This window comes from Hyaena hyaena, unplaced genomic scaffold (assembly GCF_003009895.1).
Source record: "Hyaena hyaena isolate Hyena2069 unplaced genomic scaffold, ASM300989v1 scaffold_38, whole genome shotgun sequence".
NCBI lineage: Eukaryota > Metazoa > Chordata > Mammalia > Carnivora > Hyaenidae > Hyaena > Hyaena hyaena.
Genome location: NW_024080670.1, coordinates 3,467,775 through 3,484,351, shown reverse-complemented (window position 1 = coordinate 3,484,351; position 16,577 = coordinate 3,467,775). Strand labels below are relative to the sequence as shown.

The 16,577-nt window shown below is 52.2% G+C and overlaps 1 protein-coding gene across 6 annotated transcripts in view; it reads right to left on the bottom strand.

Moving 5' to 3' along the window:
* Positions 1 to 3,102: 3,102 nt before the first annotated feature.
* The window catches only part of KYAT1 (kynurenine aminotransferase 1), a 36,312-nt gene continuing 22,837 nt past the window's right edge, over positions 3,103 to 16,577 (bottom strand). For 2 of the 6 annotated variants that reach the window (XM_039229679.1, XM_039229680.1), the window contains 12 exons: positions 13,325 to 13,383; positions 10,711 to 10,858; positions 8,366 to 8,515; positions 8,198 to 8,284; positions 7,841 to 7,969; positions 6,564 to 6,684; positions 6,125 to 6,201; positions 5,920 to 6,009; positions 5,639 to 5,825; positions 5,464 to 5,543; positions 3,745 to 3,831; positions 3,103 to 3,642 (listed from right to left, as the gene is read on the bottom strand). In XM_039229679.1, the coding sequence (XP_039085610.1) occupies positions 3,577 to 3,642; positions 3,745 to 3,831; positions 5,464 to 5,543; positions 5,639 to 5,825; positions 5,920 to 6,009; positions 6,125 to 6,201; positions 6,564 to 6,684; positions 7,841 to 7,969; positions 8,198 to 8,284; positions 8,366 to 8,515; positions 10,711 to 10,858; positions 13,325 to 13,377 (1,275 nt within the window). In that variant the 5' untranslated portion in view covers positions 13,378 to 13,383 and the 3' untranslated portion in view covers positions 3,103 to 3,576. Of the gene's footprint in view, positions 3,643 to 3,744; positions 3,832 to 5,463; positions 5,544 to 5,638; positions 5,826 to 5,919; positions 6,010 to 6,124; positions 6,202 to 6,563; positions 6,685 to 7,840; positions 7,970 to 8,197; positions 8,285 to 8,365; positions 8,516 to 10,710; positions 10,859 to 12,060; positions 12,430 to 13,324; positions 13,384 to 13,547; positions 13,617 to 15,966; positions 16,175 to 16,577 lie in introns of those variants that run through there. The other 4 variants (XM_039229676.1, XM_039229677.1, XM_039229678.1 and 1 more) reach the window with 4 other exon arrangements.

Below are 16,577 nucleotides of genomic sequence, written 5' to 3'. Positions count from 1 at the left end.
TAGCTCAGAGCCTGGAGCCTGCTTCAGATTCTGTGTCTCCCTCTCTCTCTGACCCTCCCCTGCTCACACTGCCTCTCTTTCTCAGAAATAAATAAAACATTAAACATTTTTTTTAAAATGGCTATGTTTAGCTTTGTAAAAAACTGCCATACTCTCTTTCGAAGCGACCATACCATTTGCACTCCTGTCAGCAATGAATGAGCTTTGTGGGTTTTTTTTAAGTTAATAAATTTGAGCCGATATGTATTCAATCAACAAATAGTTATTGAGCAGGGCCTATTTTGAGGCTGGAACTCCCTCTAGTAACCAACAGGGACACGATGGTAAGCAAAAGCAGATGCTAATCTGGAGCTTACAAATGAAAAGAGGAGAGATTAATTTATTTTTAAAAATTTTTTTCACAGTTTCATGTTTTAAGTAAGCTCTAGGCCCAACATAGGGCTGGAACTCACAACCCCAAGATCAAGAGTCGTATGTTTTGGGGCGCCTGGGTGGCTCAGTCAGTTGAGCATTCCACTTAGGTTCAGGTCATTATCTCGCGGTTCATGAGGTTGAGCCCCGCGTCAGGCTCTGCGCTGACAGCTCAGAGCCTGGAGCCTGCTTCGGATTCTGTGTCTCCCTCTCTTTCTCTGCCCCTCCCCTGCTCATGCTCATGCTCTCTCTCTCAAAAATAAATAAAACATGTTTTAAAAAGTTGTAAGTTTTGCCAGGTGCCCCGAGAAAAGACTAATTTCAAGTTCAGTGTGTGTGTTGACATTGCGAGGGTTGTGTTTATTCTACCATTTCCTCCTTCCACTATCTGATTATGCATCTAAGTCAGATCTGCCCTCTCAGGCTGGCTGAGGTTACTCAGTCTAAGATCTCGAAATTCTGTAGAGTCACACAGATTTGAGATTTTGGATCGGCTCACGAGACATGGAACGTTTGATTGGGGTGTTTCTCCCTGTAAGATCCATGGGTTTGCCCCACCGGGGACTTTCCTGCCATCAGATTATGTATGTGCAAAGGGGCTCCAAGCCTGAGCCCCTGAGCTGGTATTCTGTTTCACAGTCTTGACTTTGGAATTGTGGTAGTGGTACCAAGTCACAGCTTGGACGGGGAAGGAGGGAAGTGGACCATGGCCTAGCTTAAAACGTGTTCCAACAGCAATTCTCTGACACCAGGTGGGTGTCCTACGCTTCAGTTCAGTTCTGACAATAGGTACTGAGAGTTGGTGCAGATCCCATAGGTTAAGGGCTCAGTCCCACAAGACTGCCCCCCACTTCAAATGCCATCAGCAAGTGGGGTCTCTAGGCTACCCCTACTTCTGCTTGGATGACTACAAATTTGGGCATTTCTGCCATTTCCTGGAGTTCAGTAATTCCCTGAAATGATTCATGGCACTCCGGAAGGTGCTACACTTAAGTTACGGTCTCATTAGAAAAGATACAATGTTGGGACGCCTGGGTGGCTTAGTGGGTTAAGCTCCATGGGCTCATGTCATCATCTTGTGTCAGTGTTCAGCTCAGGTGACGATTTTGTGGTTCGTGAGTTCGAGCCCTGCACCAGGCTGTCTGCTCTCAGCACAGAGCCCATTTCAGATCCTCAGTACCCCTCCTGCCCTCTCTCTGCCCCTCCCCTCCCTCTCTCTCTCTCAAAAATAAATATACATTACAAAAAAAGAAAGCATCTGACTCTTGATCTCAGCTCAGGTCTTGGTATCAGGGTCGTGAGTTCAAGCCCCGCATCGGGCTCTGCACTGAGCATGAACCCCACTTAAAAAAAAAAAAGGTACAAGACAGGAACAGCCCCGTGGAAGAGCTACAGAGAGTAAGGTCTCGGGGGAGGAAGAACTTCCAGGCTGCCTCGTGACGCACCACCTTCCCAGCTCATCAGATGTGTTCACCAATCCAGAAGCTCCTTGAGCCTCATCAACTCGGGGTTTTTACGTGGGGTTTACGCACAATCTGTTAAACCCCTGGCCAAGGGACTGAACTCTGAACTCAACGTTCAGTCTCTTTCGCCTCCCTCAGGGGTTGGTGCTGAAAGTTCTGACCCTCTAAAGACATGGTCAAAGGGGCTTATCATAGGGGCTCCTGGGTGGCTTAGTCGGTTAAGCGTCCGACTTTCGCTTAGGTCATGATCTCGTGGTTCGTGGGTTCGAGCCTCGCGTCGGGCTCTGTGCTGACTGCCAGCTCAGAGCCTGGAGCCTGTTTCAGTCTGTGACTCCCTCTCTCTCTGACCCTCCCCTGCTTACGCTGTCTCTCTCTCTCTCTCTCTTAGAAATAAATAAAAAACATTAAAAACAAAAAACAAAACAAAAAACAAAGGGGCTTATTATGAATAACAAAGGACGAGTCCAATCTCTCAGGGAATTCCAAGGGTTTTAGGAGTCCTGTGCCAGGAACCGAGGACAAACACCAAATACATTTTCTTGTATCCTATGTCCCCATTGCAAATAAATGTATCATATGAGCAAACACATGGGCTTGGCCTGTAATGCAGCTTAAAGACAAGTCCCCAGCACGTCCTTCCAAATGAATTCTGCCAGAAACTGCTGTCCTGGAGGATTGTTTGATGGGGCGGTGGGCATCTAAGGCTCCTGGCACGCAGGGGCGCAAGAAAGAAGGAACAGTTTCCTTCCCCTTCTGTCTAAACTCCCTGGCCCTCCTGGCCTGGCCTCTGACCCCTGTGGGATAGGACTGTTCGTATCTTCCCTGTTAGACACTCAGCTGGGGCCTCTGTTTCCTATACACACGCACACATACCACAGCGACACACAACCATCTGAGCCCTGGGTTCTCGGCCTGGTTTTACCACTAACTAACTGTGATGTCAGACAAGTCCCCAGTCTCTGTCCTTCTCTGGGCCTCAGTTTTCCTCCACAAAATACATTTGTACAAAGAGGGGCTGGGAGCTAAGTTTCACTGAGTGCCTTCCATCCTTTTTTTTTTTTTTTTTTAATAGGCTCCACGCCCAATGTAGGGCTTGAACTCACAGCTCGGAGATCAAGAATCACATGCTCTACTGACCGAGCCAGCCAGGAGCCCAAGGTGCCTTCCACTCTGACCAAGTCCTCATTGGCGATCGGCACCAGGGTGTGAAGCAGAGAGAAGTAGCAAATAAGGGTCTAAATAACTTAAAACTTTATTATGGGTGAAAAGTACTGGTTTGAGGACTCAAGCCTAAAGACAGCTTCCCAAAGTGAAGGTTAAATAAGGAAAGGGAGGGATGCTAAAACCTTGGCTGGGGCTACAGCAGGGCTGGGACTCAAGGCCACCACACTGTTGCCTTCTAACCGTTGAGCCTCAGGCAAGACTGCGGGAAATACAGAGGGGCCCGGGCTCTATGATCCGACCCGGGGAGGAGCAGGGAGAGGCCCAGGTCAGGTCCAAGTCACCACCACGACAGGAATACAGGCACTGTGGCAGTGTTCCCAAATCCACCAAGATCAAGAAAGAGGGCTCTTGCCTGGGAACATCCTGTGTCACAGAGGAGGGGCCCCCCGCTCCATCTACGCCCAACCTGGGAACGGCTGGAACCCGGACAAAGTGGAACCTGCAACAACTGGGGGGGGGCGGGGCCGAGTGGGCGATGTCAGGGCCCGAGTTCATTCTTCCATTTCTGCAGCTTCTCGTCCATGGCCTGGAGCGTGGACTCATCCTGCATCAACACAGATCGGTCCGGCCCGTCTCCCCACACCACCGGTGGGCCACGGGGGGTTGGAGGGGGGCCCTCTTTCCCCTCTAGAGCCCCGTCCTTTACCTTCACAAAACAGAAGCGGATGTAGTGGTCAAAGAGCTTCCGATGGGGCACGCTGTAGAAGACGGAGACCGGGATGGCCACCAAGCCCTGGGGAGGAGGAAGCCCATGTCTCAGCACAGCCTCACAGCCCGGCAATCCTTGGCTCTGGGGACAGAGAGCTTCCCTCGAGGGGGTCGGGGAAGGAAGGAAGTTTCCGTGGAGCCCCTTCTAGTGCTGTGTCAAGGTCAGAGGATGAGAATCCCAGAGCATGGTTCTCGATCCCTCCCCGTAGTACGTAGGGAGGGGAGATGGAGGCTGAGAGAGGGGAGCACCACGTGGCGGGTTAGGGCAGAGGGAGAGAGGACATAAGCTTGAGATCAGCGCTTGCAGCTGGCTGAGCTCGGAGTTAATGAGCCAACTCCGCGCTGTACCGATGGGAGGGCTGAGGCCTGCACGGTGTCTTTCTGCAAATTCCAGACCGACTCCCCATTCCTTGACATAGACGCACCCCTGTACCAGGGCTGAGGGCAGAGGCTGGGCTGGATTTGGGCTCAGCCTGTAAAACCACACACAGGTGCTCCGGCAGAGTCTGGTTCACCTTGCTCTTTTCTTTTTTTTATAAGGTTTTATTTTGGGGGCGCCTGGGTGGCTCAGTCTGTTGAGGGTCCGACTTCAGCTCAGGTCATGATCTCACCGTTTGTGGGTTCGAGCCCCACATGGGGCCCTGTGCTGACAACTCAGAGCCTGGAACTGCTTCGGATTCTATGTCTCCCTCTCTCTCTGTCCCTCCCCCACTAACGCACTATCTCTCTCTGTCTCTCAAAAATAAATAAATCTAAAAAAAAACGGAAAAAAAGATTTTATTTTGAAGTAATCTCTATACTCTATGTGGGGCTCAAACTCACAACCCCAAGATCAAGAGTCACACACTTGGGGGCGCCGGGGTGGCTCAGTCGGTCGAGCGTCCAATTCTCATTTCGGCTCAGGCCATGATCCCAGGGTTGTGGGATTGAGCCCCATGTCAAGCTCCATGCTCAGCAGAGAGCCTGCTTGAAATTCTCTCTCTCTCTCTGCCTCTACCCCCTCTCAAACTTTTTTCCTTTTTTTCCAAAATAAAAAAATAAAATTTAAAAAGTATTTTAAAAAATAAGAAAAAAGAAGTCTTAAAAATAAGGTTGCACACTTTACTGACTGAACCAGCCAGCACCCCCACCTTGTTGTTTTTTTTTTTTTTAAGTTTATTTTGTGAGTGAGAGAGAGAGACTGCGGGAGGAGCAGAGAAAGAGGGAGCAAGAAAGAATCCCAAGTGGGGATTCCGTCAGCAAAGAGCCTGAAGTGGGGCTCGAACTCATGAACTCTGAGATCATGAGCCTAGAGGAAACCAAGAGTCGGATGCTTAACCCACAGAGCCACCTAGACGTCCCAAGCCCACCTTGGTTTTTTTTGGTTTTTTTTTGGTATTTTTATTTATTTCTAGGAGAGAGAGAGAGAGAGAGAGAGAGAGAGAGAGCAGGGGAGGGAGAGGGAGAGAGAGAGGGAGAGTCAGACTCTGAAATAGGCTCCAGNGCAGGGGAGGGTCAGAGAGAGAGGGAGATACAGACTCTGAAATAGGCTCCAGTCTCTGAGCTGGCAGTCAGCACAGAGCCCGACGCGGGGCTCGAACCCACGAACCGCGAGATCATGACCTAAGCAAAAGTCGGACGCTTAACCGACTAAGCCACCCAGGTGCTCCAAGCCCACCTTGTTTTTGATCATCCACTTGACAAAGCGTCTGTCGTAGGGCTCATCCACTTCCCCAGGCAAGTCAGGCATCTTGCTCTCTGGAGGACAGAAGCCACACTGAAACCTGGGCGGCCTCCAGCGACCCCCCTCCCCCAGTCCCCACACAACCCGGCTGGACTGGCCTCCTGCTCACTGAAGTCTGAGATGTCTGCGATGAAGAAGTAGCTGCCCTGGGGGACCACAGGCTTCAAGCCCACAGACTGCAGGCTGTGTATCATGTGGTCACGGGCGTGCTGCATGGCCTGTGGGAATTGCACGAAGTAGCTGTCGGGTTGGCCAAAGTGAAGCTGCTCGTGCTCAAAGCTCCGGGCGACTGCCACCTGGGGAAGGGAGATGGGCCAACAGGTTGATCTGTCGTTGCCCCTCCCCGGCCACCCACCTCTCCCGTGGTGGGGGTTCCCTGCCTCTCCTCACCTGACTCTGCGTGGGACAGTGGTAGATAGAGTTCTGATGGACCGTGCGCAGGTGTTTCATGAGGCTGTCGGGGCCCAGGACCCAGCCCACCTGGCCCAGGAACACAGGGAGGCGGTGAGGCCCTTTAGGTCAGTTCCCCAGCAGTGCACTCGCCTGCCCAAGATCCTGGCGCGGAGGCGGTACCCCTACCCCTCCGTCCACTCACCTTCCAGCCAGTGGCACTAAAGGTCTTGCCAGCGCTGCCGATGGCCAGGGTGCGCTCCCACATGCCAGGAAGACTGGCTGCTCGAGGTCAAAGAGAGCAGCTGCTGAGACCCGGATGAGGGGCAGGGGAGGGGCGGTGCCTAGGGGCCCCCGTGGGCGCTCACACGTGCTCTCGACACTCTGGACTCTATGTGCTAAGCTATTTACCGAACTTATTTCAGCTCATCCTCAAGACAACCTTGGAGGCAAAGGCATTGGGCCAGCCTGTTTTCAGAGGGGTGTGGTCACTGCCCCAGGTCACACAACCAGTGTGGCTCCAGACCCACGGGTCCGAATCACCACCGGGCCTGCACTGACTCCCAGATGGGGCTCCAGGCCCTGCCACCGATGGGGGTGGGGGAGGGGGGAGAAGCGCAGGCACCCAGGCCGGCGCGGCTCACCGATGCTGACGTGCTGGTAGCCGTCATAGACCAGCCACTGGTAGACCTCGTCGGTGATGCATATCACGTCATGCTGGCGGCACAGGCTGGCCACTAGCTCCAGTTCCTCCCTGGAGAACACCTGTGGGGACCAACCCCGAACAGAGGAGCCTGCTCAGAGGGATGAAAGGATACTGCCGAAGCCAGTGCTAAGGGCTCTTCCACCCCATTATATTGAGTCCTGGCAGCACTCACCCTGGGAAGTCTGCTGCGAAATTAACAGAAAATATACATATGGGTCTCTGCACCAGGTACCCCCTCAGAGCACCTAAAACCCTCGTAAATTTCTCAGGGACAAGCGTGAGGAGCGTATCTTGTTCTGATATTTGATCTTTGATCCCCATCCATCCGGGACCCAGGGCTCCTGACATCCTCGTAAATTCCTAAGTGATAAGGGCGCCGGAGGTGTTTTTTGTTCTAATGAGGGGACATGCTGGGTAGGCGCCTGGGTGGCTCTGGGATGGGGCCGGTCGCCAGAAAGATGGAGCCGTGATTAGAAGCTTGGAATTTTCAGCCCCACCTGTATCCTCCAGGGGGCAGAAAGGCTGGAAATGAAGTTAATGATAACCTACGGGAGGAAGCCTCCATGAAGTCCCGACAGTGCAGTGATGGGAGAGCTTCCAGATGGGTGAACACATCCATACACGGGGAGGCTGATGCACCCCAGCACCTCAGGACCCTCCCAGACCTCGCCCTGTGCAACTCTTCATCTGGCTGTTCTCTCCTGTCACCTCCTTTAATAAACTGGCAAACCCAAGTAAGAGTTTCCCTGAGTTCTGTGAGCCACGCTAACAAGTTAATAGAACCTGAGGAGGGAGTGGTGGGAACCCCAAATTTATAGCGTGTCAGAAGCACATGTGACAACTTCGCATCTGAAGGGTGGGCAGCCTGGTGCGATGGAGCCCTAACCTGTGGGATCTGATGCTACCCCAGCTGGAAGACTGGATTTTCCTCGACATCGATACAGTCATGTTCTCAATATACACGTGAGGAGACACTCCGAAAGGGGAGTTCACTGTCTCAGGGTCTCAGGGAAGCCATGGAGGCCCCCAGCCCGCTCCACCAGCCGGTCCTTGTACCTTCCCTGGGGACTCCTGGCTCTGTCCCTGGGACCTCGGTCCTCAAGAGCTCATGACAGGTTGGCCTCCCATCTCACAGATGAAGAAACTGAGGCCCCCAACACAGCTAAGCCATGAACCCAGGCTGGAGGGGGCCCCGGAAGGAGGTCTCTCAGGTACCTTTCCCAGAGGGTTGTTGGGGGTGTTGAGGATTAGGGCTTTGGTATGCGAGGAAAACTTGCTGGCCAGCTCTGTGGGGTCCAGCTGCCAGGTGCTGCTGGAATCCAGCTCCCCTTCCTGAGTGGGACCCTGGAAGATGAGGGGGGAGGTGGTGGCAATAATTACCAAGCTGACACTCGGCTCCAGGGATCTGGCCCTCCTTCCCACAGTCCCTCTCTCCTCAGGGACTCTGGACACCCCTCCCCCATCCTGGAGAAACTGGGCTCCTTTTCTTCCTTCTCTCCCACCTCCCAGGGGCCAACACAGCACACTCCTGGCATCCCTTCTGCCCGCCCGCACCCCACCCAGCGTACTCACCGGCTTCAAGGTCACGAACACAGGACGTCCCCCCGCCATCAATGTCATGGGTTCATAACAGTCAAAAAAGGGCTCAATGATGATGACCTAGCAGAAGGATCTGATTAGCTGGAGTCAGTAGCGACCCCCCGCCCTCACCCCCACCCGGCCCCAGCCTCGCTCACTCACCTCGTCTCCTTCTTCCACCAGGGCCTGGAAGGCTGTGAACAGGGCCCCATAGGCACCCACAGTCACCAGCACGTTCTTGAGCGGGTCTATCTCCTGTCCCAGCAGCTTCCCAAAGAAACTTGCCAGCATCTTCGTCAGGGGTGGGTAGCCCTGCCGGGGCAGCCGTGGTCAGCCCCCTGGCTCGGCCTGGGCCCACCCTCCCGCTCTGCTGCATCCAGGCAATTCTAGCACTTTCCAGCAGCCGCAGGCCTGAGGCCAAGTTGGCCCGCGCCACCAGCGCTTGCCATCAAGCCTGTTCTGCGCCGGCCCAGTGCCCAGGGCCAGGCTCTGGTGGAGAGCCGGGCAGGGTGTGTGTCATCACGGAGCACAGTCCAGCAGAGCCACAGGAGCGGCCGCTCCACGGTTTCAGTTTAAGAAGGACATTCGTGCCCTCAGGCCACCCCAGCAGCCTTGCAAGACGTGTGTTATGCGATCCCCGCCATTTGACAGGTAGAAAAACAGAGACTCAGAGACAGGAAGTGACATGCTCAAGGTCATGCACCGTTGAGGTGCAGGAACAAGCCTTTGCATCACGGCTTTGGAAGCATCCTACTTTGAGAGGAAGGTTGGATCTGTACACTTGTTTGCCAAAGACACTTATAAAACACTTGGGGCTAAGCCGGGTGACTGAAACCAAGGTCAAAAACTTACCTAAATAACTCACTAAACCAGATCTGACCATATAAAATTTTCTGTACAGGAAAATACACCATGAGCAAAACGAAAAGACAAGCATTGCAAGTTAAGACAAGGAGGTAAGATGTCTAATATGTAAAGAGCTCTTACAAAACAAGACAAAGATATATACCTAAACGAAAAAAACGAGGTAGGTCATGAAAGAAAAAGTCTTCATGCCCAATGCACACAGAATTGAGGAAAAGCAAAGAAAACCAACGTTGAACATATTGAACATTGAACCAACATTGAAATATTTGCTCCAATGTCATAAGAATATAATATCAATATTTAAAAGATCGGCAAGAGAATGAGACAAATGAATTGTCTCTTTACAGAATGAACTTTCCTGCCAGGTCCACGCCCAGTCTGTTGGTGCGGATGGGAGTAAGCCTTTTTTGGAAGGCAATTTGACAATATCCACCACATGTTTACATGCTTACACCCTCTGATTCTCTAGTTTTACTTCTAGGGAACTGTCAGAGAAACACTCATGTGTACAAAGATATACATGCTGAAATATTCACTGTGCCATTGATTATAATTGTGAGATATCCAAAATCAGTCCATCAGTGCAGGGCTGGTTAAAGAAATTATAGCACAGCTAAGCAATGGAATACTATGTGGCCATTACTAAGAATGAGGCTCTTCTGACATTGGAAGTTGTCCTTGACATGATGTTTAGTGAAATAAACAGGTTACAGAATATTATAGTACGAGTCTGTTTGTAGCCAAAGAAACATGCAAATCTTACATGTTAGGGGTGTGTGTGTGTGTGCGTGTGTGTGTGTGTGTGTGTCTTTACACAGGCACTTTAAAAAGTTAAAAGTTTAGGGGCGCCTGGGTGGCTCAGTCGGTTGGGCATCGGACTTCGGCTCAGGTCATGATCTCACAGTTTGTGGGTTCAAGCCCCACATCAGGTTCTGTGCTGGCAGCTCAGAGCCTGGAGCTGCTTTGGATTCTGTGTCTCCCTCTCTCTCTGCCCCTCCCCTGTTCATGCTCTGTCTCTCTCTGTCTCAAAAATAAATAAAAACTATTTTTAAAAAAGTTAAAAGTTTAAAAGTCTAAACACTCTTCAACAAAGTAGCAAACTGTTGGCCGTGGTAATCTTTAAATGGTGGAGCAGGAGGGACCCTCCCTCCAGGCAATTCTGATGCATACCCAAGTTTAAGAATCATTCATTGCTTTACTCCAAGGACGGGCAGATACTTTACTCTGTGACCTTTACTAACAGAGTTTGTATTTAGAGTCAAATCAGTCGGCAGCTTGTTGTCTTTCAGGATTCAGCTTAGGTGTTGCCTCCGCCAGGAAGGCTTCCCTGATCTCCCCAGATTTCCTTGGCTTCTTCCTGCTCCAACACCCCATCCTTCTCTATCACAGCATATCAACTGCCTTTGTTTTCTGCTTTTGTTTGTTTGTTTCGGTCTGCTTTTCCTACTAGACCATGAGATCCTGGCTCACAGTTTTTTTGTTTGCCTGTGCCCAGACCGTGAGCTGTCCCAGGGCCTGGAACAGAGGAGACACTCAGTGAACACTGAACTGCGGCCACACTGAATTCCTGGGGCTCTGCCCCTTCCTCCCCCAGGGTGAGACCTGTGTCCCGGGGTTCCGGACGGGGCTGGGAGACTCACAAATGCCTTGGTGTACTGGTTCAGCATGAAGTCACTGCTGAGGGCGTGCCGAAAGGCTTCCACAGCGAAGTCTGGGGGTGGGAAGTCGGGGAAGCCTTGGCCCAAGTTCACAGCATCGCATTCACTGGCCATTTTGACAAACTCCACCCTGAGCGACAAATGGAGAGTCAGCACCTGCCCACCCGGACCTGCTGCCAGGGCAGGATGAGAGGGCTGCCCTGAGCTCATTCCAGAACTGGACAGCTGGCATCTGCCCCCGCTCGAGACCCGTGTGAGGGTCCAAACTCACAGGTCCCTGCTCTGAGGCTGGCTGGGCCATGCACTGTACCAACCCCACGTCTCAGCCCACGGGCTTTCCAACTTTCCAACCAGGATCCACGGTAAGAAATCATCGTCACATCGCAAGCCCCTTAGAGCACAGGCATGGGGTCAATGTTTTCCTTCTGGTGTGAGCGATCTCAGGGTCTCCCAGGCTACCCTGCCCTGCCCTGTCCCACTTTATTCTTCAGAATAAGAATATTCTTCAGAATAAGAATATTCTTCAGAATAAGAGCATTGAGTCTCCACAGGTGGATTTCACAAACTGTCAGCACCACAGTCTGAAACCCTCAGTAACCTTCCCGGTAACAGACAGGCCCTATTCTCCAGTCACAAGGAGGATGGAGAAGCTGAGGTTTGCAGTGATTTGCCCGAGGACTCCTAGTTAGTGCTTGGCCCGGTCAGCCTTGGATTCTACATCTGCTGGATTCAAAGCTTATATTCCTGGCCATTGCCCTGGACAGACTGGGGCCCCAGCAGCCCGCCCATCAGCCACTTCTGGCCTCCCGACAACCTTTCTTCTGGCCCTGCCTCTTCAGAGAAATGGAGGGAGAGGCTGAGAGGCTGGATGGGGAGGCCGGTGTGTGCTTTGCAGGTTGGTTGGGAGCAGAGGAATCAAGTTTGGCCGAGTTGAATTTGCATAACAATACATAACTGTTCCATCTAAAATCTGTCATTTTCTCCCCAGAGCCCCACAATGCCTCTGAAGACACAGAGTTGCTGAGGCTCAGAGAGGCTCGTGACCTGCCCAGAGTCACACAGCAGCGAAGAGCAGAGGAGAGATGCAAAATCAGGTGGTGGGTATTCCATGGGGATTGGTGATGGGACAGGGGAGAGCCAGGCTCAAATGCCCTACAGAGTCTGGCTGCCCTCTGGGTCGGGTCTCTCAGGTCCTGATCCTCAGGCCACCGCCCTGGGGTCAGCAGGAATCTGGGATCCTTTTTTTGTCCTGACTCATGGTCTCATCCTCCTGGCACCGCCCCCCCCCCCGCCTTGTACGTCCCCCCTAGACCTGCACCTGCTCCGCCCTACCTTTGCATAAGACTTGGCCTCTTCTGGCCTCAGTCTCCCCTTCTATATAGTGGGCATGTTGGGTTCAAGAGTCGGCCAGGTCTGTGAGTCAGGAAAGAGTACTGCTGCCTCTCCCAGGTGCCTCCCTGTCATTTCCTCCCTCCAAGGCGGACTCTACCCTATGTGCCAAAGCCCACGGGGCCGCCCAGCCTCCCTCAGACAGACTGAAGGCGGTAGCCTGAGAAGCAGGACCCTGGGGGCCCCCAACAGAGAGGAAGCTTGGATACTACAGGGCTTTGGGGCTTGGCTCCTTCTGTCCCGAACACCATCAGAGAGCAGGACGGAGGTGGGAGATCCTTGCACAACACGAAATGCGTGCATCAGGGGAGTCTGAAAGAAAAAACGGTCCCATGCTTTGTAAAAACAATGGCCAACTTTTTTTTTGTTTTTAAAGTAAGGGACAGACGGGTCTCTATGCCACTGGCCAAAGGCGGTGGGGAGGGATTAGGAAGATTCCCTACATTCTTCCTACACACCTTCCCACTGCATTCCATTGTTTGTGTCACTAGGACCATCGGGCTTGCGCTCCTTTCATATTCAGAACGAGTCAATAAAAAAAACAAAGTAACCTCAGCAAATGTCCTGGGAAGAGGTGCCTGTACTTCACCTTCTCTTATGTAGCTTATCTTTTTTTTTTTATATGTTTTATTTATTTCTAGCAGAGAGAGAGACAGCGTGAGCAGGGGAGGGTCAGAGAGAGAGGGAGTCACAGACTGAAACAGGCTCCAGGCTCTGAGCTGGCAGTCAGCACAGAGCCCGACGCGGGGCTCGAACCCACGAACCGCGAGATCATGACCTAAGCGAAAGTCGGACGCTTAACCGACTAAGCCACCCAGGCGCCCCATTACGTAGCTTATCTTACTCGGTACTAAGTGTGAAATAAAATTCGTGGAAAGCTCTGCCCCGGGTGCCTGGGTAACGGCCGTTGCTTTCATGCAGCCTGTTCCTTAGCCTCCCAAGGCCCTTCAGGGCAGATCTCAGAGCAACTGTGTCACTGCCCGCACACCCCCCCGCCCCCGCCAAGTGGGGGGAAGCTGGGATTCGAACCCAAGCCTGCTGCTTCAGGTCTCACCTTTCACAGGCTGTGGATGCAAACCTCACAGTCCTGACAAGGTAGGGGGCCGTCCTGGGTACCGCCGAGGTGCAGCGAACCCAGGGACCTCCCGCCCCGTCCCCACGCCCGAGGGGACACCCGCAAACCCCCCTCCCGCCCCGCGTAGCTCACCACGGGTTGTGGTCAATGCCGTCCAGCCTGCGAGCTTGCACCCTCTTGGCCATGGTGGGCTGAAGACAGAGCGAGAAGTGGGTCAGAGTGGTGGAGGTCGGGTCGTTTCTGGCCACAGTCCCCGCCCCCCCTCCCCGGGGACCGCGGCAGGTCAGCACTCCCCAGAGCAGGATGGGCCCCGGCAGCCCCCGCACCCGGCTCCGCCGCATCCCAGCAGCCTCACGGGCCCAACCTGCCAGTCTGGGCTCCACGTGCTCTGAACTGGACCAGATTCAGACGGGATTTGGGCCGGCTGAGGAGGAAGGGCTAGAGGAAGGGGGCGGGACTTGGGAGGAGGGGCAAGAGGAAGGGGGCGGGACCTGGGAGGAGGGGCAAGAGGAAGGGGGCGGGACTTGGGAAGGAGGGGCAAGAGGAAGGGGGCGGGACTTGGGAGGAGGGGCAAGAGGAAGGGGGCGGGACTTGGGAGGAGGGGCAAGAGGAAGGGGGCGGGACTTGGGAAGGAGGGGCAAGAGGAAGGGGCGGGGCTGCGGCGGCGGAGGAGCAAAAGGAAGGGGTAAGTGGGGTGGGGGGAGGGGGGAGGATGGGCGGAGCGGGGGGGGGATGGGCGGAGGGGTGGGAGAAGCACTAAGGCAAAGGTGACAGCAGCAGCTGCCTTTTACAGAGATCTGGCTAAAGTTAGAACAATCTTGTTGGGCTGAGAAAATCACATAAATATACACACACACACACACACACATATATACATATATATATATACTTTTTTTTAAAGTAAACTCTACACCCAGAGTGGGGCTCACCGTCACAACCCCGAGATCAAGAGTCACATGCTCTACCATCGGAACCACCCAGGTGCCAGAGAAAATCACTTTTTACAATATTTATTAATGTGATATACTGACATCAGTAAAACAGACTAGAAAACAGTATGTGCAGTATGACTGCGTTTTGTAAAAGATATATCCTAATATATATTTGTATATACATACACTTTTCTATGACCATATATGAATAGATAAAAAAAAAGAGTTTGGGGAGCAACTGGGTGGCTCAGTCAGTTAAGCATCTGACTCTTGATCTCAGCTCAGGTCTTGATCTCAGGGTCATGAGTTCAAGCCCTGTGTTGGGCTCCACACTGGGGATGGAGCCTGCTTTAAAAAAAAGTTTGGAAGGGAAATATATCAAAATGTTAACAAAGGTTCTCTCTGAGTGGTGGAATTATAGGTGATTTAATTTCATGCTTTTCAGTGATCCAGTTTTTTTGTATGGAGATCATACCATATTTGATTGATTCTGATATGTGCATTTTTTTTTGACTGGCATTTTTTCTGAATTCAGTTGTGTCTCAGAATCTTTAGCATGAATTTAACTGCCCTCCCTTACAGTCCATACAATAACAGGGCATCTTACATTAATGCCATCACAATTTCAATGCTATAAGGAATTACTTTCGAATAGGGGGTGCATCAAATTAAATTTTTTAAATTTTTTAAATTTATTTTTGAGAGACAGAGAGAGAAAGAACATGAACAGGGGAGGGGCAGAGAGAGAGCAAGACACAGATTCTGAGGCAGGCTCCAGGCTCTGAGCTGTCAGCACAGAGTTCAATGCAGGGCTCGAACCCACGAACTGTGAGATCGTGATCTGAGCCAAAGTCCAACGCCCAAATGACTGAGCCACCGAGGTGCCCCAGGGATGCATCAAATTAAGAAAAAATAGAAGGGGGGCTCCTCAGTCGGTTGAATGTTGGATTTCAGCTCAGGTCATGATCTCACCATTGGTGAGTTCGAGCCCCACATCAGACTCTGTACTGACAGCTCAGAGCCTGGAGCCTGCTCCTAATTCTGTGTCTCCCCCTCTCTCTCTGCCCCTCCCCTGCTCTCTCTCTCTCTCTCTCTCTCTCTCTCTCTCTCAAAAATAAATAAATGTTAAACAAAAATAGAAGAGTGGTCTGGCTGGTTCAGTCAGTAGAGCATGCAACTCTTTTTTTAAAAAATGTTTATTTTTGACAGAGAGAGTGAGAGAGGGGCAGAGGAAGAGAGAGAGAATCCCAAGCAGGCTCCATGCTGACAGTGTAGAGCCTGACATGTGACTCAAACTAACATGTCCTGCCCCGAGCTGAAATCAAGAGTCAGATACTTAACTGACTAAGCCACCCAGGCACCCTTCTTTTTAATTTAAGTTTATTTATATATTTTGGGAGAGACAGAGGGAGAACAAAGGAGGTGAATGGAGTTGAATGAGTTTAAGAAGGAGATAAAAATAATGGGGAACCACAGAACCTTGGGAAGGCAAACGAGTGACTACAAGTATGTCACACAGTAATTTCGTAAGTGAGGAAGCAGTGCCTGTTCTTGAACTTATGTATGATGTATTCCTCGGCCAATGTCGACTGGGCACCTGCTGTGTTCCGAACACGGGGGCCGGGCTCCGGGGATGATGGGGAGGCAGCGCTATGCAGACTGTTCAGATGCAAAGCTCTGAGTTCTACATTAGAGGCAAAAGCAAGCAAAGGGCACCTGGCCAGGCGACAGTCCCACACGGCTTACTGAAAGCGCAGCTCATGCACAGCTTTGAAGCCAGGGCCATGCCAGACCCCAGGGGCCCTGGGTGAAGCGGCTAGTCCCGGGGGCTGGAGCACTTACAGTTTGGTGCAAGCACCAAGTGAGAGAAGTTCCAGTCTTCTTTCTCTGGAAGGGCCCCAACAGGTGCCAAGAGGTGGCTGTCGCATTCCTGAACATGCCTCCCAGAGTCTTGGGACACTGGCAACTTCCCTTCCAGGGGCAGAAGAGAGGCAGGAGAATGCTCTGGCCAGAAAATGGCCCAGTGCGTGGGTCCCACACACACGCAGCTCTAACAACGACAACAGTAACAACAATAAGGGCTAATATTTACTGAGCGGTCACTGTGTGCCGGGTGTGGCAACAAGTGCTTTTCTTGCTTTTAAGTTTATTTATTTATATTGAGAGAGAGAGAAAGCACAGGTGGAGGAAGGGCGGAGAGAGAGGGGGAGAGAGAGAATCCCAAGTAGGCTCTGAGCTGTCAGCACAGAGCCAGATGCAGGGCTCGAACTCAGACACCGTGAGATGATGACCTGGGCCAAAGTCGGATGCTTTACCGACTGAGCCAACCAGGCGCCCCTACAAGTGCTTTCTTGCGTGATTATCCCTCACACCTACACCCTCTCCGTCCCCAGCAGTCAGAGTGGCCCTTTCAACATGTAAATTACCTCTAATAGAAAAAAAAAATCCAGGGG